General features: G+C 47.4%; 2 protein-coding genes across 5 annotated transcripts; both read left to right on the top strand.

Moving 5' to 3' along the window:
- The first annotated feature begins 3176 nt into the window (after nucleotides 1-3176).
- si:dkeyp-69b9.6 lies at nucleotides 3177-12781 on the top strand. 3 transcript variants are annotated; one of them, XM_017415561.3, is made up of 3 exons: nucleotides 3177-3662; nucleotides 4157-4289; nucleotides 6219-12781. In XM_017415561.3, the coding sequence occupies exon 3, from the start codon at nucleotides 6636-6638 to the stop codon at nucleotides 11334-11336; it is 4701 nt and encodes a 1566-aa protein (XP_017271050.1). In that variant the 5' UTR covers nucleotides 3177-3662; nucleotides 4157-4289; nucleotides 6219-6635; the 3' UTR covers nucleotides 11337-12781. The 3 variants fall into 3 exon arrangements, with proteins under 3 accessions (XP_017271050.1, XP_017271049.1, XP_017271051.1); XM_017415560.3 differs by having other exon boundaries at nucleotides 3177-3666; XM_017415562.3 differs by having other exon boundaries at nucleotides 3177-3666; nucleotides 4157-4306.
- A 4275-nt stretch (nucleotides 12782-17056) lies between these two features.
- On the top strand, nucleotides 17057-23301 carry dbpb (D site albumin promoter binding protein b). 2 transcript variants are annotated; one of them, XM_017415630.3, is made up of 5 exons: nucleotides 17057-17571; nucleotides 17706-17990; nucleotides 18172-18621; nucleotides 20724-20959; nucleotides 21901-23301. In XM_017415630.3, exons 2-5 carry the CDS (start codon nucleotides 17810-17812, stop codon nucleotides 22114-22116), a joined length of 1083 nt encoding a protein of 360 aa, XP_017271119.1. In that variant the 5' UTR covers nucleotides 17057-17571; nucleotides 17706-17809; the 3' UTR covers nucleotides 22117-23301. The 2 variants fall into 2 exon arrangements, with proteins under 2 accessions (XP_017271119.1, XP_017271118.1); XM_017415629.3 differs by having other exon boundaries at nucleotides 17060-17571; nucleotides 20724-20983.
- Nucleotides 23302-23448: the final 147 nt, after the last annotated feature.

Genomic DNA, 23448 nt, shown 5'->3' with positions numbered 1-23448 from the left:
CAATGTCAGGCATGAGAATTTAGCAGAAAATTAGTGAAAAATCAGCAAAGAACTGTTCAAGATCAAGACCGAGTACTTAAAAAAAAGGCAGTTTAAAACTTTTGCACAGAACCCATGAACTTTACATGTGAAAATCCCGTCTTCACATGTGAAATGGTGTTAATATGATGAAACAGATGTAACCTGGATTTAAATGTAAAGCACGTGGATTTGACTTGTGGAAAATCACATTTTCACATGTGAAAACATAACGTGACTAATGTGAAACATGTTTTGCACATGTTGATTTGAAGGACGAGACACATATGAAACCCGTTTTACTAATGTAGATTTGAACAAAAAGCACATTCATTTCATTTGTAAAAAATGTAACATTTAACCGAGAAAACATATTAAATTAACATATGAAACTAGTTTTGCACATGTGGAAAATCGCATTTTCACATGTGAAAACATATCGTAACATTCGTAAAACGTTTTTTTGGCTGTTGTCGATTTGAACAAAAATCACATGTGCATTTCAAATGTGGAAAAAAAAATTTACTATGAAAACGTGGAGAGAGTGAAATACATTTCTATGGAAGCAAATAAAGTGAGACGAACATGTGAAATTAACCTGTTTTTCACATGTTCTTGGATCTTTTTTTTTACACGTTCGTGCGATCAGATACGGTCACATGGTTTCCCCCCGTGGAATCACGGGTTAGAAACAATAAATTAAAGTGATTTTTCAGTAAATGTATCACATACAGCAGTAGTTCTGAAACTTTTTATATCAAGCACCACCTCAGAAAACACTAAGGTCTCCAAGTTGTTACAACCTAAAACATATAACAAAACATAAAAGTAGAGCAGTACAAGCTTATAATAACGAGACATAAATTAGCAAACTAGCCAAACTTAAGTTTTAATCAAATTTGCCTCTTAAAATCTTGATTTTAAGTAACATCAGCAGTACTACGTGGGAATAAAGAAGCCATTTAAACCGCCACCCGGAGGTGAAGAAAATGGATGGAAATAATGTCAAAGGGCTCAAACCAGAAGCCTTTAGTCTTCAGTAAAGAGGCTGGATCTGTATAAAATGCTACCATGGAAGTGTGAGGCGTTTATAGGAGCTGCGGTAAAACAACAGAGTGCTCCTGGGATCGGACAACGGTACTTTTAAATGAAATCCGGCGCCCGAACGCAAAGTCATATCCTGCTGCAAGTGAGCTCCGTGCTCGTGCCGAACGTCTCCTGTGAGCGAGTTTATTACATGGAGACGGGCAAGGGCTCCAATAAATGAGCCTGCTGAGGAGATGCACGAAGGGCGCCGGTAACACGGCGTTTGACTCCGGGAGGAAAGGGCGTTCGACTCCGCGAGGGAAGGGCGTTCGACTCCGGGAGGGAAGGGCGTTCGACTCCGGGAAAGAACGCCGTTTGACTCTGCGAGGGAAGGGCGTTCGACTCCGGGAGAGAACGGTGTTCGACTCCGTGAGGGAACCGCATTCGACTCCGGGAGGGAACGGCGTTCGACTCCGGGAGGGAACGCCGTTTGACACGACGCAGGACCTGCAGTTTGCACGTTTCACCACCGGGAGGTTCAGTGGACCCAAAACTCAAAAAAGAAGAATAAAAACAAATTTGACAGAATATCAAAAAAACTGACTACAGAGCAGAGCGATCATCATCAGATGACACACTGCTGACATGTAATCCTCATAATTTAAGGAATATTTTGGATTATAACGTTTATTTAAAGGTTTGGAGCGCTTCTCATTATGTTTATTTGTACTTTTTTTTCACAAATCCTGAAATGATCACAGCTATTAAAGAGGACATATGGAATTATCTTTGTTTTAAAAAACGTGTTACCTTTTTTAAAAGGAGCCGCTGTTTATCATAATAAAAGCATTTCACACATATTTATATATATATATATATATATAAAATACAAAAGCCTCTCAGCCAGCATCACGAGGTCATCGCCTCGAGCGTTTCCACCTAAAACTGGGAAGTTCTCATGTATTTTGGGAACTTTTTTTTTTTTTTGCTCACTCTGCGGTCCAGTTTGTCTCAGATGGGGGTTGGGGTGTTTCACATCGGGGCTCGAACGCCTCATCTCTTTTACTCACTTGTCCAGCGGAGCCTGAAGGCAGCATGGCATCACACCTCCGCCTCCGTGCTCCACAGTGTGAGACGCGGCTGCAGATGCCATCGATTCTCCTCCTGATGTCCGAGCGCCGTGTTTCCCCGCCGGCTTCATCCTCCTCACACGGCGACAGAGCGCCGTTATAGCTTCCGGTTCTAATCAGATTTTCGCACATTTTCAGGGACTGGGAGTTACCCCGATTCAAGATGGCCACCGCCGCTAGTCGACAGTAGCCTACACACAAAAGGCTACAGCTCAGTCAGTTTGACAGATATTGAGCTAAAACTTGGTGTGGTAGTAGCTGAGAGTCATCCTCAACACATACTTCTAGTGCTAACTGATCATACAGCCTATTTTAAAAACTATACAAATAAGTATTGGAGACGACTGTCTGTTAGCAAAATATCTCATGAACCACTTGTCGGATTTTAATGAGACGCTCAGAAAGTGACTATTAGACACGCGTCTATAACTGATTAACTTGTGGAGTTGACCCAATTCAAGATGGCCGCCACAGCTAGTCGAGATCAGCCAACACAAACGTGGCTATAACTCAGCCAACTTGACAGATATTGAGCTAAAACTTGGCGTGGTAGTCGCTGAGAGTCATCCTCATCTTGTTCTCTGAGATGTGTCGGAATATCTAATATTTAATTTATCTTTACTAACATGTGTGTCACATTTATTTAGGAATCATTATTAAGCAAATGCTTGTTAATCATTTAGTATTTGCCTATTAACATTTGGATAGGAGTTTTTTCTGTCCGGTTTTATAAATACACATTAGACTGTGTGGAAAATAAAATAATAAAGGTAAATTCAGTCAAACATTTTACATTTTTGAATGTTTTTTTTATTTTATTTATCAGGATGTATTTGTTTTTAACAGGCCTCGGTTATTACATGGAGCCCTGCTAAGTCCGTGATTAAGACACAGTTAGGTGTGATGTAATAACAGGACTGGAGTTATGTGGTTGAATTAACACATAATGTTTTAATAAATGTGTTTATAAAAGTGGGTCTCGGCGGTTCGAGGTTAAACCCGAGCCCTGCACCGCCGTCCGTGAGCCCCGCTGCCGCTACCCGGAAATATTACCGGGGCCGGAAAGGACCAATGTTAGGGGGCGCACACGTCACTCACTTTTACCCGAAAATATTTCCATCGACCGTCCAATTTTTTTTTTTTTAAATTTCCTTCCCCATTCACCCCACATCCACCGCCGCCACCAACCACCGACTGAATATTCAAGCGAAAGCTCCCCCCCGGGCGGCCACGCAAACCGGTCGGGATCAAATGGTGGAGGAGGCTCGGCGAAAAGCAGCAGCAGCAGCACCAGCGGCGGCGGCGGCGGCGGCGGCGGCTCAGCATCAGTTGCAAAAAAAAGAAAAGAAAATGGGCTCTGACTAACGCCTGGAGAACGGCACGCAGGAATGGAAGCGGACGGTAGCTTAGCTCGGGCGCTTGGCTGGAGGAAGGCGTGACGAGGCCTCATCCACCCGCAAACCGTGTGCTCCAGCGGACTGGATATGCGTAGGTAAACATCTTCCGAATATAGGTTACGCAGTGAGAGCATGCTAACGTTAGCATCGGGACGCTAACGGTCGTCGGCGTGCCGTTAAAACATTGTGGCTCGCGCTGGATGCTAGCTAACGTTAGCAACCGTTTTTTTTTAGCTGTTTTTTCTTATATGCTGCTACATATAGCTAAAACAAGCCGAGCCAGGGTAAAAAAGGGAGCCGTGAAGTTTAATATGCGAGCGCATTTTAATGTGTTTTCCCCTTCTTTTTCTTATATTTAGCTTCCCCCCCCCACCTTCTTTCTTTCTAAACGTTAGCCAGCACCGTTACAGGATGCTACCTTTTTTTTCAGGGAGCATCCGTTATTTAGCTGCACCCCGATAATTTTTTTTTTTTAAACCTTTAATGTTTACTTTGTGTTGCAAAGCGTGTGACGCTGATGGTAATGGTTAGCATTCTCTGCCCCCTTTTTTTTCTTCCTTTTTTTGTTTTTGTTTTTGTTTTCAGGAGGATTGCCAGATTCACGTTAAAATGAGAGGCGGTCACATATCCGATAAAAAAAACAAAAACAGAAACATTTTCCTCATCTGCCAGGGGAGCCCGCTTCTCCCGGGATTCATCGCATCGCTTAGAGGAAACGGTAAGATTTTTTTAAAGGTGAGCATAAAGGCTTCAAAAGTGAGTATTTGTACTGTAAGCAGCGCACTTTTAGGCTTTCCTAAAGTAACATATTGTGGGTTTTTTTTGTTTGTTTTTTTTACTCACCTGTGCGCTTCGAGAGAGTTGTGCTAGCAGCTAATGTTACACAGATTTTTTTTGTTGGTTTGTTTTGTTTTTAATTTATGCACAGGATGTAACTCAAGGTAACAGTCGTAGCACTAACGGAAATAAAAGCAAAACAATTCAACAAATTTACCAAAACCTGCCTGGATGTAGAGCTTCGTTGCCCCTCTCTAACACTGTAATTAACCCTCGTTATGTCTGCTCAGGTGTCATAAAACTTTTACCATTTACAGACTCCATTTAAAAAAAAAACTTTCCAGCCTAAAATTGTCGAGGTTTTGGGACGAAGCGTAAAAGCTTCGCTCCTTCGGGGTCCGTTTCTCGTCGGGAAGGCGTTTTAAAACGAGCATAACGAAGGAATGGTCGGTAAATGACACATTCTAAAAGGAGCGGGAAGAAAGAAACGTCCATTTTGTAGCGAATAAAAACGTGACGCACGCTGTCAAAATGCGTGGAAATATATATTTGTGCCCTAATTGAGATTATCAAACTAATAAGTTAATATAAATAGCATTTAATCCTCCTAATCTACCTTTTTAAATCAAAGTTTTCTTCCAGGTATGTCTTATAACTCTTATAATTGTCTTCGGAACTTGACCGGGAAATCCCTTTGTGTAATGTCTGGGTTTCCCGATGACGCTCCAGACCCCTCGTAAACACAACTAGCTTGATAAGTCGCCAAACTACGTCTCGTTTCAAAGCGTTTGAAATGGAAATATGTAAAAAATAACAACTCCATATTAAAAAAATTCCTTCATTGTGACTCATTTCGCCAGCATGGATCACAATCCTCGCTTCCTGTTTTCCCACACATTACAAATCTGAACTTTTTTTTTGTAAAAATATAAATGATAAATGCTCCTTTTTTAAAGGGACGGTGGTTAAAGTATCAGTTCTGCGCCGTGTTAATTAAAAACCACACTTTTGCCGCCTGTTGGGTTGCTCGTGCGGCTTCCCCCGTGTCTGCAGAGAAGGATCGGGCGTGCCGTATCCGCTTCTTCGCGCGGCGCGTAACAGAACAGACGCAGGGAGGCGAAGGGAGGTTCGACGCCTCGGTGGCTACGAGCGTAGCGGCGTAACAAAACGGCTTAGCGGCGCCGATGCCTACAAGGTGCGTTTGTTTCTCGCAGACGACGAAAATAACTTTGTCTTCTGTAGTAAACATAACATATTAAAACACAAACTGTTAGCCTTTACGCAACAACTCCAGGTAAGTTCTCACAGAAATCTGAAGCGTGAGACGCTTCTGTTGTTTGTTGCAAAGACGTGCAACAAATAAATAACTTAAACGTATTTACTCGGCATAAAAAAGTTGCATTTCGGTGTTTTTTTTGTTCACTAAGAGGCTAATTGACTCACAAAATAAACAACTCCAGTTTCATTTTTTTGCCAAATAAAGTGTTTATGAAAATCCAAGTTTAGCAAGTTTCCTGCACTGCGTTGAAATGATCAAAATCAAATTTTTTTTAGATCATGAAGCGAAGTGTCGTTTCTACCTGCAGCACCTGAAATAGTTGATTGTTTTAATCGATCATCGTTTTAAATACAGATAGATGTAAAAATAGACAATCATTTGTGTTTATTTTTCGTCGTAGAACTCCAGTTTCTCTTTGTACAGATTTGCTTCAGTTGAAGAGACGTTCGCTCGTAGATTTAAAAAGCCGGTTTTGTTATAGACTGAAATATGTTGTTTTTTTGTTTGTTTTTGTTTTGTTTTCTTACACTAAAGTCAACAGAAACCTTCTATGACTTCTTTCCTCCCTTTTTCTGAATCTTGTGTCTTCAGTTGTAGGAAGTTCTTGGCCGAACACGGATGAGGAATCTTAGGTGAAGGGAAAATGCCACCGCAGTAATTCTCACAGGAGACGAGAAGTCATCATTTGAACTGGTTCGCAACCAAAAACTACTTTAAGAGCAGTTTTTTGAAACTGGGTGGAACCCGCCAGAGAGACGGCTTTATCCTTTGCTCGTCATATTATCATCTCTGCAGCCCCACTCATTCTGGAGGTGTAGTGTGAATGACCAACACGAGTAAACAGTTCGGAGAGATGAACTTTAAGCCATCTTTAAAGTAAGAGAAGCAGTAGCATAGCCTTACCCTTGGGGTAAAATTAGTCTCTCGCCAGTAAGTGGTGGGGTTTTTGTAGCCGCTCCTAGCGCTGGAGGTTGGGCATCTGCACCCCCATGCGCCAGTGAGTGGGAAATGTTCCAATTTGGAAAATACAATCTGGACATTATAGAGATGTTAAGTGGGCACCAGGCCCACCAGTTCAAAGGCCTCGGTTTAGATCGACAGCTACAGCATCAGCAGCAAGTGCAACTACACCAGCATCAACTCCAGCAGCAGCAGCAGCAGCAGGCTGAGTCTTCTGGAGCGCTTCTGTCTGGACTTGGCTTGGGCCCCCTGCAGGGGTCTAGAGGTAACGCCTTTTCTGATTCTGCCTCCATTTTTGCCAAGATGAGTGCCCCTCCTCCCCCACCTTTACAACAGCAGCCTTCCTCGTCTCAGACCTCTCGGTCAAAGTCAAGCAAGATGAGCAGCAGCAGCTCGAGCCATTCTTCAGGCTACCCGCAGTTCCTGCGCTCTTTCCACCCGTCTGAGGCAGCACTAGCACAGGAGCAGTTACACCCGAGCGTAGGCCGCTTCGAGCACTTTACCGGGGGGAGTAGCAGTAGTGGGAGTGCTGGGGGATTAGGAGGATTAGTAACATCAGCCCCTCCACCCCCTCCTCTGCATCCCGGCCTCTCTGTCCCCCAAGCATCACCTGGCCCCTCCTCCTCCTCTCCCTCCCCATCCACCTCTGTAGCCACCTCTAACAACCCTTCTAGCAGCAGTGCAGTCAGCTCACTGGGGCACCAGTTGGTTGGGGCCCAGTCTGATGCACGAAGCCTTCACCAACAGTTTAGCTGCATGCTAGCTGCTAATCAGTATTTTCTCTCTGGGGTGCCTGCTAACGCTAGTTTAGAGCAGTTCCTTGTCCAGCAGGGAACCCATAACCACTTAGGGATTGGTTTAAGTCAAACAGGTGGGGAGCCGAGTGCCAGCCTTGCTCCGCCTCCTGCTTTGCATTCTTCCCACTCGCACGGCCACTCCACTCCCCAGCCTCAGCAGGCTCCGCAGCAGCCTCCCCAGCAGCAGCAGCTTCCACCTCACTCCCTCTCCCATGCTCACCCCCATTCTCATCCTCACCACCCCCTCCACCCGGGCTCCCAGCCGTCATCACTGGGCGGCTTTGACTTCCAGGGCATCCCTGTGCTCTCGTCTAATCAGATAGCTTCCCTGATGCAGCAGGAAGCAGGGTTGCCCCTTCCCTTACCACTTCATTTGTCCTTATCTAAGGAGGACGGTAAAGGTGAAAGCAGCGGAGGCGGAAGTAGCAGCAGCAGTAGCAGTAGTAGTAGAAGGAAAAAAGCCATGGCTGGCTATTTACCACAAAGAAAATCCGAGAACAGTAGTAATAACAGTAGCAGTCATGGTCACAGTGGCCACAGTAATCCAAGCACTAGCAGTAGTAATGGAGGGCTAAGTCATAGCCAACCCCCAGCTTTAATTGGTAGCGGGGTCGGTATGACAAATATGGGCGGAGACCCATCATCCCTTCTCGCCTCATCATCTTCATCGTCATCGGTAGTGTCTTCTTCCTCCTCCTCTGCTCCCTCTTCCACTGCTGCCTCAGTACTGGTTACTAATGAGTCTCAGCTTTCTAAATCTGATAACCAGAGCTCAATGCAACCCAACGCCACAGAGTCTGATACAGAGCCCATTTATAGCTGCGGAGACTGTGGCAAAAGCTTCCCTCACCTTTCGAGCCTTCGCAGGCATATGCGCATGCATGAGCCAACCACAGCAGGTACTAGCAATTCTGCCACGACAGGGCCAAACCCCATTTACATTAAAACGCAGTCTGATCCAAGCCTTCCCCATTCGACTCAAGAAACTCCCCAGTCCTCGTCAAATTCTTGCCCCAGCCCAGAGAAAATATTTCATTGCCCCGATTGTGGCAAAGCGTTTAAGAAAAAAGGGCACCTCCTGCAACATGGTGTGATACACTCCTCAGCCCGCCCGTATGGCTGTTCCACCTGCTCTCGGGCTTTTAATCGTAGAGAGTCACTGACACGCCATGAGAAGATTCATGAGGAAAAGCCATTCCGATGCCCCGCCTGCGGTCGTGCCTTCCGCGAGAGCACCTCTCTTCTCAACCATGCTGCCTCAGGCACCTGCGGCAAGCCAGGTAGGGGACCCAAACAACGGGGCAGCAAGACAGGAACTGATGGTGAGGACAGAGTCGGGGGAGGGAGTGGAGGAGGTAATGGAGGAGGGGGAACTTATCAGAGCAATAGAGGGGTTAATTTTGGGAAAACTGAGGAAGAGGATGGTGTAATCATTGTGGGTGAAGGAGAACCTAAATCAGGTTTAGGATGTGATGGTCTGTTTCAGTCTGGAAGGGGAGGGAATTCAAATGACAGGGACAGAACAGATGGTAAATACCCAACTGACTACTCTCGGAATCGTTACACAGGCTACCATGATGACCACCGTTCTCAAGGTAATCCATCTCCATGCTACTCTGGTGCCTCCCCTTGTGGAAGTGGGATGGCGGGCCCAGCTCTGAGAAAGGCACCCTTGGCCCCGACACTGCATCCGCACTCACAGAGCCACAACCAGCACCACCACCCGCAGCAGCAGCAGCCCCACCTGCCTCTCTCTTCTCTACTGGATGACTCAGAGGATGATGTCACGAGCTCTGTCAATAATGCAATCTCTGCTATAACAGCAGCTAGTAGTGGAAATAGAGGGGATGATAGGGGAGACATCATAGGAGGTCTGCTAGGTGGTCTTGGTTTAGGACCTCTGGGCTCACCTTCATCTACATCCGGTATGGATAAGAGTTTTAGAAGTGGTGGGAGCCAGGAGGCTTTGAGCAGCAACCCACAGAATCTGACTACCAAACCAAAACGCCCCCGCAAACCAAGAGCTAAAAAAGACCCCGCAGCTGGTGGGCAGCCCCCAAAACGTAGGCAATACACCCCCAGATTGGGGCCCAGTGGGCTCCCACGCACTCATCTCTGCAGCGTCTGCGGCAAGGGATTTGCTCGCCGCGAGACCCTGCGCAGACACGACCGCATCCACACTGGAGAAAAGCCCCACCACTGCACCATATGTGGCAAGTATTTCCGAGAAGCTTTTCACCTCAGCAAGCATCAAACGGTCCACTCCGGGGCGAAAAATTACAAGTGCACCATCTGCGGGAAAGAGTTTGGTTACTCCCAGAGCCTCAGGAGGCACAGCAAGCTCCACCAGAAAGGGGAGCTGGAAGAGGTGCCCACAACACCGGCTCCGGAGAACCTCAACAGCTTTAATCCAAATCCTCAATGTAGCGTCGCGCAGGACAGGAGCCAGAACCAAGCACCAAGCACCTCCTCCTACTACCCCTACGCTCAAGACGTCAAGCCTCAAGACGCCAACCCTCAGCCCCCGCCTCCGCCCCAGCCCCAACCGCCGCTGCCGCCGCCGCCACCGCATCCTCGACTCTACACCTGTGCTATATGTTGGAAGTCTTACCGCCACCACTTCCAGCTGACTGCCCATCACCAGATGGTTCACGAAGGTGGGGGCGACAAATTTTTCTCCTGTGAGGTCTGTGGGAAACAGTTCGCTTACTCCAACAGCCTCACCCGGCACAGGCAGTCGCAGCACGGGATTACCCGCGGCGAGCAGTCCAACCCGCAGGACGGCAGCAGCGGGTCCGGAGAGAACAGAGGTGGGAGTGATGTAAATCAGTCGGCCTCTGAGAGCGAGGCTGCCACCAACGCCTTGCTTCAGATGGCTCCATCCGCCGACGACCACGGGGGGCAGGGTCTTAGTGTTGTCACCCACAGCCACCAGCAGGCTCCTCCACAACCACCGGCCGGTTACTCTCCCCTCTTTTACGACGCGGCGGCGGCCCAGTCCGCCGCCTCCAACGCCCCGTCCTACTCGCAGCCCCTGCCTCCCAACTCCACGATCATGCCCCCTCAGCATCCGCACTCCCCGGCCGGGGTGAAGGGGGAGCACATTTACCCTGCCGGATCCCGCAGCCGCACGCTTCACACCACGGCGCCGTTCCAGCCCCTCACGGAACTGCCCTCCACCGAACATCACCATCTGCATCACCATCACCATCACTCCCACCATCATCCCCATCATCAGTCAGACACCCAGTCCCACCAGCACTTTGACTGCGACGTCCCGCTGTCCCACGACGAAATGAGGCGGCACAAGAAGAAAAAAAAAAAGTCCAACAGGAGGGAGTGGAGGGAAAATAAGTGGGCCTCCTACGAGTCGGTCAGATTTGATGGCGTCAAAAGGAAGAAAAAGATCAGCTGTACAGTAAGAGGGCAGCTGAATAAAAAACACGGCTCTCTCCGACTGACAATTAGGCGAGGAGGAGGATCGGGCGGCGGTGGGTATAGGCTCGTCAACACTGGCGGAATGAAGGTGCAGATCCTGTCGTCTCTCCACGTCCCCGTGAAGCGCTTTGGATGTCCCATATGCCCCAACTCCGTGTTCTCCCGTAAAGCCGGACTGCTCGTCCACATGGCGGCGAAACACCCACGGCGAGCCCTGAGCTACCAGGAGCGGCTGCAGTGCAGCGCGTGCGGGAAGCAGTCCCACGGGCCCCTGGCGGCCTTCGTCCACCGGGCCTCCCACCGCGCCAGAGGGACTTTCTCCTGCCGCCACTGCGGCGCTCGCTTCTGGAACGCCGCGCTCCTCCACAGGCACAAAGCGTCCTGCCGCCGCAGGGCCAAAAGACTGCAGCGGGGGGACGCCAAGAGGCTGAGGCTGTCGACGAGACCGGGAGAACGGCCGACCCATGAGAGTCACGAGGAGATGCCGTTCTTACAGGGACCGTACAGATACTGATCCCGGCTTCTGGAAAGAGTGGCACACAAGAGGGATTGTTTCGGTTTGTTTTTTTTTCTTCAGCTCTAAAATTGGAAAACGAGAGGTTTAAAAAAAAAAAAAAAAAGGGACTTGAACAGGCAATCTGTTGCCTGTAGGAAAACTTGCCTCGTGTTTCTGTTGCATCTACTCTGCTGACTATTAGAACGAGTGCGTTAACAACTACTGTAGAACAATATATTAAACTATCACCAGAGATTCTTCCAGATTATATTGGAAGGCGCTCGGAGGTGTTTTCAAAGACGTGACTGTTTTCATAGGATCATTAATTAACCCTTAAGTGCATTGACACTATGCTTGGCTGACACTGTGCAGTTATCTAGACGAGTTTAGGTGAATTGACCTGCTAATGTATCTTCCCTCTACAACTAAACCCCCCCACCCCGCTACACCTCTCGCTGTATGATAAACGTCTCTGCTGTGTATTTCGTCTTGTTGTTGTTCACTTAGAGGCTCTGAGGTATTTTATTTTGTTTTGTTTTGGGTTTTTTTGTTTTTTTTTCTCCTTCCCTCCTTTTATGTAAAGTGCATTTATTAGGAGTAGGGACACGGTGGTGGTGGGGGGGGACAAAGACCTTTTTGTTGATAGTTTGTCAGTGCATGTTTGTTCTCTGGTCAAGTTTTTTTTTTCCCCCGCCGAGGTCATGATGGTTCCTTCGGTATATCCCCCCAGAAGTTTGTAGTGTAAAACTTGATTTGAAGGTTGCTCTATTATTACCCTAGTGATTTAATCACGTATAGATTTAAAAAAAAATAAAAGACAAAAAAAAAAAAAAAAAAGACGTCCGTTTCCGGTAATTAGCGCCACAAAGGATCCCTCTCCTGCCAAAATGAAGCCTTGCGTACGATGTTTAGTTTCCTTCCTTCACCTGAGATGTTCCTAGCTTTTATACCACGGGATTATTAAACACAGGTTAAACAAATCAACTGTAACACGGTTCTCTCATGTTATTTGTATGCTCTTTTTAGCAGTAATTATTTCTACTGTTCTTCACAGTGTGTTCAATTCAAGGACCTATCATGATAGAAACAAATGTAAGATTTCATGTATTTGTAACCCAGTCTTCTTCCCCCACTTTATACGTTTAATTTTTGCTGATTTGCAATCATATTGTTACCGTTTTTTGTTTTTTTTCCCCCTTCTAATGACTTCAGTTTTAATCGTGTCACTTTATCCACGTATAAAATGTTCATACCCCCCTGTCATTTTGTTTCTTTTTTGTTTTTGTTTTCTTCTAAAGAAAAACGATAGTTTTAGTAGATTTCTATTACACTATTTACTGAGAAGTCAGTAGTTGATTATATTTCAGCAACAAATAAACCTTAAGTGTAATAATTTTTGGTTTTCCTTTCGTTTCTCATTAAACCTGCAGCAATATCCAGAACAAAAAAAAAAAAAAAAAAAAGGGGTTCGAGTACACGTGTATGAGTTCCAACTGTTACCAAAGTCAGCATTCAAGTCTCAGATTTCTATTTAGCTAAATGTAAAATGTGAATTTCTTATCACTTTGTGGATTAAATGGATATCCCGGATGTAGTTGATTATACCAATAAATTTCATTAAAGTATTAACTGCTGGTTTTCGTAATCCCACTTCATGTCGTTGCCGTTCGGGGTAAATAAAAAAAAAAATCAGGTGGAGAGATCTCACAGTTGGCGCCACAAGATGGCAGCAAGCAGCTCGTGCACCGGCGTATAGTGTCGGCGTTGGCCTGGCGGGCATGAGAGCGGCGGTCACATGGATTTAACTGTGACAGGAGAGAACCGGAGCGGCTGAGGGCCGCGGTGACGGCTGTTTACGACCGGATCAGCGCCGCAGTAAACAAAGTAAAAGGCACGAAACGGTTCATTAAAAATAAATTTAAAATAAGGTGGAACCTGTCGACGAAGGCCTGCATTCTTCTTGAACTTTGTGCTCCTGCTTCAACCATTAAGGCAGTGGAGTAACACGGGACTGTGCAAAAGTCTTCAGCCTCTTCTTCTTTTATTCATATCGGAGCCCTGAGTCGCCAAAACAAGATGTTTTTTTTAGATGTTATTATTTCCAAATTGTCCATCGGGAAAAGCTTCATAATCATCCGTAGCTCGGTGATTAATCAATCTGGTTTGAAAACTCGTCGTCGGGAATCCCAGCCCTGTATTTAATGATGCCGGACATTATACGAAGGGATTTCCCTGCGCTCCAGGGGGAAAACCGGTCGTTCTCAGAGGGCTCATAAAACAAAGGGTTATTCCTGAAGACAAACCTGTTAGAAAACTTTGATTAACAGGGAGATTATCTGCTGTTTTAGTCTTTATGGACTCATTTTAATGCAAATCTCATTATTTTTACTTATTTCGCAGCTCGAGTTGCATATTTCACTGACTTGGAATCCTTTCAAGCGATCCTAATGGGTATTTCCTCAAATTTTCCTGTTTTCCCTCATCTCTCATTTTTCCGTCCCGCGTCTGAGCGTTTTCAGAGGAATGTTTCTGCCTATTTATTTATTTCTACGTGACTACTTTCAGAGGAATCCGTTCATCAGCCGGGCGTACGAAGGGCTCGTGAACTCGGCCCGGACGGACCGGTTTTGCGTCTCCGCGCCCGGCGGACTTGGCAATCCAACCAGTTTCAATTTAAGATCTTTAATTGGTACGAGAATCGTCACAAAGAATTTCGAATTGACGGGAATATTAAAAATAACAGGCCGACAGACCGGTAATGGCGCCTTGGCACAGACGAAGGCGATTTCCAGAAAAAATTTAAACGCTCCTTACAGGCACCGAAGGGCGGCGCTGAGCCGGATTTTACACAACGCCGTTTATTAAAGACGTCACTTTCATTTTGCTGAAGAGAGGCCTAAAAAAAACCAAACACTTCTTCTCTTTCCTCATTTATTCGAAGCACAAACATATCAAGTTACCCAAAGTCCGAATAACGACTTTAAAGGACTTTTAGTAGCTCCAGAGAAGGGGCTAAACTCAAGGTACGTGGGCCAGATCCGGCCCTTGGTATCGTCTTATCCGGCCCCCAACATAGCATTTGAATTTATAAGATCTAATAAAGTCTCTGTCGTGTCATTTTTTAGCTTGAAAAGCCGAGCCTGCTTCATGGAGTCTTAATTAAGCTTTAATTTCTCGGTAATCTTAAAGGCCAACAGAACGTTTGAACCTGCAGCAATTAAACCATATCAGATGTCTGCTTTAATGTAAGGATTTTGTTTTTTTTATTGTATTTTCTTCTTGTTTCGAAGCTAAACATGTAGCTGTATGGTCAGGTTTTTGTTAATGGCTGCTTTAATGGAGAAAAACTCAAGCTAATGCTAACGATGTCTTTTAATTTGATCTTTTTTTAAAAGTATGCTTGTTCCAAATCCTATACGTGTCACTGGGATAAAGTTGTTTGACATTTCTATATGAACGATGTGACATGTTACATCTAAAAACCAAGGTTACGATGGATTAGTGGTTAGCGAGAAGGCCCTGGGTTCAAATCCCGGGAGTTTTCTCCGGACGCTACGGTTTTCCTCCCTCTAAGAACATTCATGTTTCGGCTGCCTTCAGGCCTCCCTTAAAAAACGAGCTCTGTGATAAAATAATCGATGTGTTCTTAAAATAAATATTCATCCAGGTTGGCCAAGTCTCTAGGTCTGACACCCCTGGTTCTCAAAGCAGGTTCTGAACCTTCACGGAAACATTAAATAATGATGACACAGCCCAATCAGCCATTTTAGTTCTGTCTTAATGAAAACTGATCATTTGCTTTTAACGAAGACTTCTAAATATAATTTAAAGCTTGTAGATCATCTAAGGAACCCTCATGACCCCATTGTGGGTCAGGAATGTGAAGTGAGGGTCTCCAAGTGATCTCCAGAAATAAAATTTAATGTAGAAAGATTGCTAATGGGGTATTTTCACCATAACTACTGCAAAGAGTGGATGCAACAATAATATTGGTATCATAGTCGTTGAGGTTGTGGTGTCGTCATGATGTTCGTCTTTAATTACAGAATTTTACAATTAAAGTGGGAATGTTTGGGGTCACGAGACGAACAAGATGGACGCCCGCAGCAAAGCCTTAAGGTTCTGAATATCTTACCGAACAGAGACACGCTCCACTCGTGGAACATGTTTCGATGCTCGCTATGAACACGAAAAGTCACATTTCCCAGAACGGCGCGTTCCTGCAGTTTTGGTCCTAAGTTTTAACGGGAACGCCCCATGAATCGGGACGTCCCGGTTGGAAAATGGAAGCAACTCTGACTACCCCCCAGTTAGGATTTCAAGATGGCTGCTAGTCGCCACTTCGTTCTTTAAATGTTTTTTTTTTTCCGTATTTAATCACTTGTACAGCTAGTACGTCTAAATGCGAAAACATAGCAAGCATTAAAAACACGTTTTAATGTGGAGTGCGCATCCGTTTTGGAAGATTTCACATTAAGGAAAATAATGGCGTCGCTGCGGGCGTCCATTTTGTTTCCACCGACTCTCACTGAGCGGGACGCCTGAAACGCGGCAAAGTGAGAAATGACGTCACGAGTCCCGATGTAAAAGAAGTGCACCACACTCTGAAAGCCAGGGGCCGCTCCTCCTGCGTGTTTTAGAGGCATTCTTGCTTTAAAAATTTAAATGGACGACTTGTGGACGTCCAGGACAGCGGCCCTCGAGGGTCGGAGTCTAAAATGGCGACACAGCCTGATCCACCATTTTAGTTCTGCCTCCATGAGAACTTTGATGATTTACTTTTACAAATGGCTTCTAGGTTTAATTTAACAAACACAAATCAAATTTAGGACCCCTGATTGGTGCCTCACGACGCACGCTGGGACCCTGAGCCCTGTGTTGGGAACCCTGTAAAACTGCGACCTCTTGTTGAAAAGTCGTCTCGTGCCCCTGCGTGTCAAACAACAGGAGAAGCGGAGGTGAATTCCTGCGGCGCGCTCCGCTTCGCATGTGCTCCGCAGACAGGCATGCCTCCTCGCGCCTCCCCGCGTCTCTCCGGCTCGGCCTCACGCGGCAGTGGCATGCACCGAGCGAGCGGGGCGGGTTCGTGCGACCCGTCCCCTGCCCAATGGGCTCCTCCGCGTGGGCGGGGCGTCCCGCTCGCCGAGAACCAATCAGCGCCGGAGCCCCCCCTCCCCTCCTCCCCCGCGTGCCCGACACACGTGAGCTGGAACAGCTATTGTACGCCGGGAGGCAACGTGCTGGAGCGTTCCTCCCGCTCGAGACAGAAAAAACAAACAAAAAAAAAAAAACGGCACGCTCACGTTTTCCGTGGATTAACGAGGAAACCGGAAAAGCGGCGCAGCAGCCAGAACCTGCTCCGCCAGAATTTACCGAATATTTACGCCTCGTAAAATCGAAAATAATGTCGGGATTTATTTTTTATTTAATGGAGGCAGGTGTGTTCGGCTTGCGAGCCGCGTTCTGGACAGCGAAGATTAGATTTAAAAAAAAGAAAAAAAAACATTTAAAAAACAAACAAAAAATAAACCCCTCCACAGTGACCGTACCTGTCATACAAAACAAACAGCCTGCGCTCCTCGAGGGTGCGCACGAGGAGTGGGTGTGTCTGAAATAACGAGCGTGCCGAGGAGCTTTTTTTTTTTGCACTTTAGGCCCCGCCCCCTCCCTCCAATCCCCGCTCCTCGCGCCTGTTCCGCGGGGTGTGACGTCACGTGAACTGCCCGTGTCCGTTCCAGCTGAGGAGCACAGAGAGAGAGAGAGGACGGCTCGGACGTGGACGTCGCGCGAACACAAGCCCGTGACTGCACACCCCTCGGATAAAATATATATATATATATATATTAGACAGAAGGAGGAAGCGACCCCTCCTCCTCCTCCTCTTCCTCCTCCTCCTCCTCTTCCTCCTCCTCCTCACTACTGACGGACAGCAGAGCAGAGAAGCAGCAACTTGTCATCGCTGTTGTTTTCTTTTATTCAGTGTGTTTGTACACACTTTTTTTTGGCGTGGATTTATTATTTTTTTACTATTATTATTTCACAGCTCGGGACGGACTGAACCCTGGTCGCTCTCCTTGCAGTTTGCCACATTTATTTTATTTTATTTCTTTATTTTTTTCATTTTTTTTCCCACCCCAATCTAATTGTGCTTCGTTGGAGCTGCCCAGCATTTAAAAAAACAACAAAAACAAACAATGGATTGCTCCGATGGAAACATTTCTGCTGGAAAATAAGGATCTCCGCGCCTGAAAAGGTAAAGAAAATTTTTAAAAAGTTGTTTCTTGAGTTTTCCCAGTCGAGTTGCTGGAATATGAAAGTTCTGCACGGAGGCGTTTGAAAACAGCTGATCTCCTCTGTCCCCCCTGAACCCCCTCCACCCCCGTCCAGCCTCTTTCTCCTCCTCCTCCTCCTCCTCCTCCTGTCGTCAGGTTGCATCGACTCTTCACGTGCACCAGGTGTCCCGCCTGAGAGCCGCCACCGTCCCTCCAGAGATGTCCAGGCAGCTCTCCCAGCTCCCGACCCCTGACCTCCCAGCCGGCGCGAGCCCGCAGTTCGGGGGCTGCGCTCAGCCCCTCACAGGGGGTCATGTCAACTCCATGGCCGGCCTGAAGTCCCTCCTGCAGCAGCCCATGAAGGGAGACCACCGGCTGAAGAACCCATGCGACGCCAAAGGTGAGGACGACTCGTCCACCTGAGCGTTCCTGTCGGATTACAACCCCCCCCATGCTGCGGTTTAAAAGTTTTGCCTCTACGTTCCGATTGCGAGGTCCGCGCGACCATCTGGTTCCAGATTTGGAACGTTCTCACCGAATGTTTGTGCTTTTTTTTGTGTGCGTTTGTTTGTTTTCTGCAGACAAAGACAGGCTGGACCTGGACGAAGACTCATTGGGAGTTTGTTCCTTGAGGAACGTCAACGGAATGGTCAGCAACGGCGGCGGCGGCAATAACGGAGGTGGAGGTGGAGGCGGTGGGAACGGAGGAAACTTCAACCAGTTCCTGGGCCTGTGGGATCGCACCCTGCCGGCAGACGGCGGCCTCTTCCAGCTCCAGTACATGGACCTGGACGAGTTCCTGACGGAGAACGGCATGGGCGGCGCGCACAGCAACAACAGCTCCAGCTCGGCGCAGATCCCGTCGCAGAGCTCCCAGTCGGCGGTGCCCAACCAGAGCTCCCAGTGCCTGCCGCCGTCCTCCCCGTCCGGGTCCTCGTCCTCGTCGCCCTCGTCCTCCTCCTCTCCGTCCTTCATCGGCCTGGAGGTGGCTCAGCCGCAGGGTCTCGCAGGAGGAGGCGACTGTCTGCACGGTGAGCTCCACACGAATCCCGACCGTGGGGGGGCGGCGGCGGCGGCGGGTAGGGGGGAGAGTTCGCTGCTGAGGTTTCGAGTCCTGCAGAGTTCACAAGCCGAAAGGGACACGATGTCCTACGGCACCGGCGAGCGACTGTCCAACGCTGGCCCCGTCCGGCGGCGTCTCTAACGCCCCCCACAGGCGGGCCGTTCGATTTTTACTAACGCATCTGAGCGAATTCCTCGGTGACGCAGCGTTCCCCTGCGGCCCGGGGTCAAACTGAAGGCACGAGATGCAACCGCAGACCTGAACGCGCTTTTATTTCTTAACCGACCTGAAAGGAAGAGCAGCGGCGAAACAAACAAAACAAAACAAAAAGTCCTGAGCCATTTTTTAAAATTTTTTTTAATTTTTTTTTTGATGAGTCAACTTCACAGCTGTGACAAGGGGCTTTTACTGTAGCTCGGCGTGCAATCTATGGACCGCAGTGTACGCCGCTCGCTCCCAGCCGACTGTTAATCTGCAGAGCAGAGTAGAGAGGGGAAAAAAAAAAAAAAAAAAAAACAGAAAGAAGGAAAGAGAGCGAGGAGAGGAGAGGGGGAGGTGGGGGGAGGGGGGAGAGCAACAGGAAGAGATTCCCTCCCCGCGCTGCTGGACTTCAAACTGAACATTTAATCGCCGACGGATGACACCCAGTAAACCCTGAGGAGCTTTAAAAGGCCGCCGCCGTGGGTTTGTTGTTCTGTCAGAACCCGGAGAAGTCCTAAATCCGAATCTGCAGAACCGTCTGCTGAACGAGGAGACGGGTCTCACACAGATTCAACCGTTTCCCTGCGAATAAAAGAAAACAAACAAAAAAAAGCTCCTCCTGCTCGAATAAACCCCCCAAAAAAACAAAAAATAAAGGCACCAGGACGCCTGCAGCGAACAGACGCTGCAATGGAGTCCTGGTTGTTTCGGTGAAATCATCGTTCGTTTTGACGCGGCGTGTCGTCGTGACGACGCCGGTTTCACGCAGATACAATCATGGCAGCAGCTTTGAAACGCTCAGATGGGTTTTTATTGTTGATCAACCTTTAATTCTTCGGCTGCTGTGTTCCCAGCGCGGACGCTGACTAAGCCGTTTGTTTATGGTGCTGTTACAGCCGCAGGGATCAGAAGTCAGCTGAGTAAAGGTGCTTCTGGCCTTAAAGGGACAATTCAGACAGTTCGAAGTGGGGTCCCGTGGAGACGCTACGACTAATAAGTGTCTTGCCTGCTTGTTTCTCTTCGAACAGCCTCAGAAAAGAGAGTTTAGTTCTGAAAATAACAGATTTGTTGGCTTGAAATTTGATGTTTTTAGTTTTTATTTTCGGGCAGCAATATTGTATGTTCTTGCTCGGGGTGCTACAGCTAGCTGCTGCCGTTCGCGTCTGCAAACGACCGCGGGACTCTCCGTAAGCGCTCAGAAACTGAAACGCCACGGCGTGTAAAGAGCGCGGAGTCGCTCACGCCTCCCGAACCGAGCCATCTGCAGCAGGTTAGATGTTAGTTGTTCGTAACCGTCAGCCGCTTCAAGGATCTGAACTCTGACGGTGTTCAGGAGTAATGGAGGCGTTTTTAGAGACAGGAAGGTGACGCTTTCTGGTTGCTCTTCCATAAAAGCTGCCTCTGAGCAGATCTGAACGTCATAAAGTTGTTTTTTTAGGTTTATTTTCTCAGTGAAGTGTTTAATAAATGGCAGAATCTTAATAAATTGTTTATATATTTATATATAAATCACTAATACTCTGATTTCTTTTAGTGGTGTTTGATTTATTACTACTAAAATGACTCTTTAACCTAAAATTTGAGCGTTTTTATTCATTTACAGCAACTAGTTGAGCCTTTATGGTCAAATCTGTGTGTCTTATAAAATATAAACGTATTATATTTGGGGGTTTTTTTGGAATAAAATGAACTCGTGCAGCTGATTTGGAAAACTGTGCGTTTCCATGAAGACAGAGAGGACAAACAGATCCTCTCAGAGAGGAGCGGCTCGTTGCTGCCATCTGGTGGCCGACAGGAGGCGCGCCGTCGAAACGCGCCGCCATCGGCTCGTCCTGCTTCCATTGACGCCTCCTTCCCTTTTGTCCGCAGGGAGCCAGACGAGCGTGAACGACTCGTGCGAGTCGCCGTCCTCCTCATCCTCGTCCTCGTGTCCGCCGCTGCTGACGCCCACCGGCGGCGGGCCGGACGCCATCGGGATGTTTGACGTGGATCCGTCGGACATGGACATGTCCAGCAACTCCAGCCAGCAGAGCTTCGACCCCAGGAGGCACTCCTTCAGCGAGGAGGAGCTAAAGCCGCAGCCGATGATCAAGAAGGCCCGCAAGGTGCTGGTGCCCGACAATCTGAAGGTGAGGCGCCGCCGCCGCCGGCGTGGGCGTTCGGTCCTTCAAGGTTTTAAATGCGTGTCATTGATAAAATAAAATAGAAGCAAGCTGCTTCATTTTAAAGATTGATTACAGAGGATAGTGGAGGAGCTCAAATTTGTGTCTTTTTAGGGATAAATATGTTTAACTGAGAATAAAACAACTAAAAACGCTAAAATGTTAGATTGTTAAAGTGCGTCGCCCCTCATACGTACACCTACGCCAACCCCATGGCCCCATTAACCTGGAGGTTAAAATACTCCACAGTGTAACGAGTGCTTTTTACGAAGACGTGATCGCTCACATGTGGCGCCTAAAACTAGTAATAGAGGAAGAACGAAACGACGAAACATTAAACAGAACAGCAGCTTTTTAACGCCTGAAAATCTGAATCTTTAGGAGCTAAAAACAAAAAAAAAGACCGAAGACTTAAATGTTCCAAAGCGAACGGCTTCAGCCTTTAAATGAGGCGACGATCCGCTCAAACCCCGTAAGACACGAGCACGCCCAGCCTATGTTTGATAAGTCAAGTTGTTGATTGACCCGAAAAGATTATCGAGTTCAAAGTCAGCAGACGGCGTCATGCAAAGAAAGATAGGAAAAAAACGGGAGAATATAACAAGAAAAACAAAACTGAGTGAAGATTTTATAGTAAATAATGGGCCAGTCGTTTGCGATTCGGCCTTGAATCGTCAGCAGGGACTAAAGAGTCGCTCAGATGATGAGTTCGGAGCCGCAGAGGGAAGTCGGAGCGACTTTCTCTTCTTTTACTCTCAGACGGTCGACTCTAAAGATAAGACGAACAGAAGAGTCCCACGCTCGTTCGCAGCCAAACGCCCACGTCAGCGGCGACCGAGTGGAAGTTTGACTCACTGAGTGTTTTTTTTTCTTTTCTTTTTAAGGACGAGAAGTACTGGACCAGGAGGTACAAGAACAACGAAGCGGCGAAGCGCTCCCGGGACGCCCGCCGCCTCAAGGAGAACCAGATCTCGGTGCGCGCCGCCTTCCTGGAGCGCGAGAACGCCGCGCTGCGCCAGGAGGTGGCCGAGATGCGGAAGGAGCTGGGCCGGTGCCGCAGCATCCTCAGCAAATACGAGAACCGCCTCGCCGACCAGTGACGGCGGCGCGGTGGCGCCGGGCTTCGGCTCGAGACTCTGGAACTTCCCGGCTGACGCGACGGGACAGAACGAGGTCGAAGCGAAAGACGACGAAGAGGAGGAGGCGACTTTCGAAACGATGAATGTATTAGACGAGGCGGGGCAGGGTTTGCGTACCGAAGCTCAGGTGTCGGCTCTTAAAAGGCGGAGAGAATAATTTAACATGAAAAAAACAAACACACACACACAAAAAAAAAAAGATGTGACTTTTAAGAGTTTTGTTATCGGAGAATTGTATATTTTTGTAATGCTTCCGACAAATTTAGAGGGAGAGCAAATCCGGAGAATAATTTTGTATATTTTCTACATGTTTGGGACACAGATGGAGGAGGAGGAGGAGGAGGGGGGGGGAGCTCAGAGTCAACCTTTTATTTCGGATGAGTCGGGAGCGTCTGCCGGTGGTTCATTCATTTTAGTTGTTTTGGTTTTTGTTTCCGCTGGCTGTGGCGCCGGGGCCGGGAGGGTCGAGGATGTAAACAAATGTAACATAGAGAGCAGAATCCTCCTAAAATCGATGTAGTTCAACAGTTTGTGGATTTTACTCGAGCACTTCTTCCTTTCTTTTCTCTCCTCCCCGTTTTGACGTAGTGGTCAGCCCCGCCCCCTCCCCGCCGTCGCTAAGATGCACTTTGTTAATTCAGTGGAATAAATAAACACTTTGATTCTAAATAAGTGGGGAGGAGAAATGTTGTATCGACCGGACGGGCCGTTACGGTTTTATGTTTTTTTTTTCAGGAGATGGGTTGATTATCCCCATTGAGCGGAATAGTGTTAATTTCTCAGATTTCTGGGAGAAATAAAAAAAAAGCCAAAATGTCCTGTTTTGATCTACTTATCTTGTTGCTATTTAGTGTTTTTCTTTTCCATATTTCTTTTTTTTTTTACTGTATCTATTTACCCACCACACCCACAGGGGGGGATGACGAGCATCAGAGTGGTTTTAATCCCTTTAATGACCATGATGAGTAGTTACCATTACAGCTGTTGTTATTGTTACGATGATTATTCCTCTTATCCTTATTATTCTATAATACTGAATGTTTTTTTTGTTTTTTTTTTCTTTCTTTGGATGGACGCGATCTGTTGCGTCCCTCTTTGAAGACTTTGAACAGGAAAAAAAAAAAAATAAATGAAATGAAATAAAAACCCAACACAGCAGCCCTCGCCCACAGACGTTCTTACTTCTGCTCCGGACTCTGCCGTCGCCATCTTTGACCGTGGATTTCACAGACATTAAGTAGCGACGGCGTGGACTTACTTTAACCGTTTGGTGACCACGTCCCCCGTCCCCCC

This window comes from Kryptolebias marmoratus, linkage group LG16 (genome assembly GCF_001649575.2).
Source record: "Kryptolebias marmoratus isolate JLee-2015 linkage group LG16, ASM164957v2, whole genome shotgun sequence".
NCBI lineage: Eukaryota > Metazoa > Chordata > Actinopteri > Cyprinodontiformes > Rivulidae > Kryptolebias > Kryptolebias marmoratus.
This window is presented reverse-complemented; position numbering and strand designations above follow the sequence as displayed.

What these genes read in the sequence shown, in the direction of transcription:
- si:dkeyp-69b9.6 (XM_017415561.3), top strand. Translation starts at nt 6,636, where the DNA reads ATGTTCCAATTTGGAAAATACAATCTGGACATTATAGAGATGTTAAGT.
- dbpb (XM_017415629.3), top strand. Translation starts at nt 17,810, where the DNA reads ATGTCCAGGCAGCTCTCCCAGCTCCCGACCCCTGACCTCCCAGCCGGC. An exon ending in GAACCCATGCGACGCCAAAG is followed by an intron (nt 17,991 to 18,171) that starts GTGAGGACGACT and finishes TGTTTTCTGCAG; the next exon opens with ACAAAGACAGGCTGGACCTG. An exon ending in AGGAGGCGACTGTCTGCACG is followed by an intron (nt 18,622 to 20,723) that starts GTGAGCTCCACA and finishes TTTTGTCCGCAG; the next exon opens with GGAGCCAGACGAGCGTGAAC.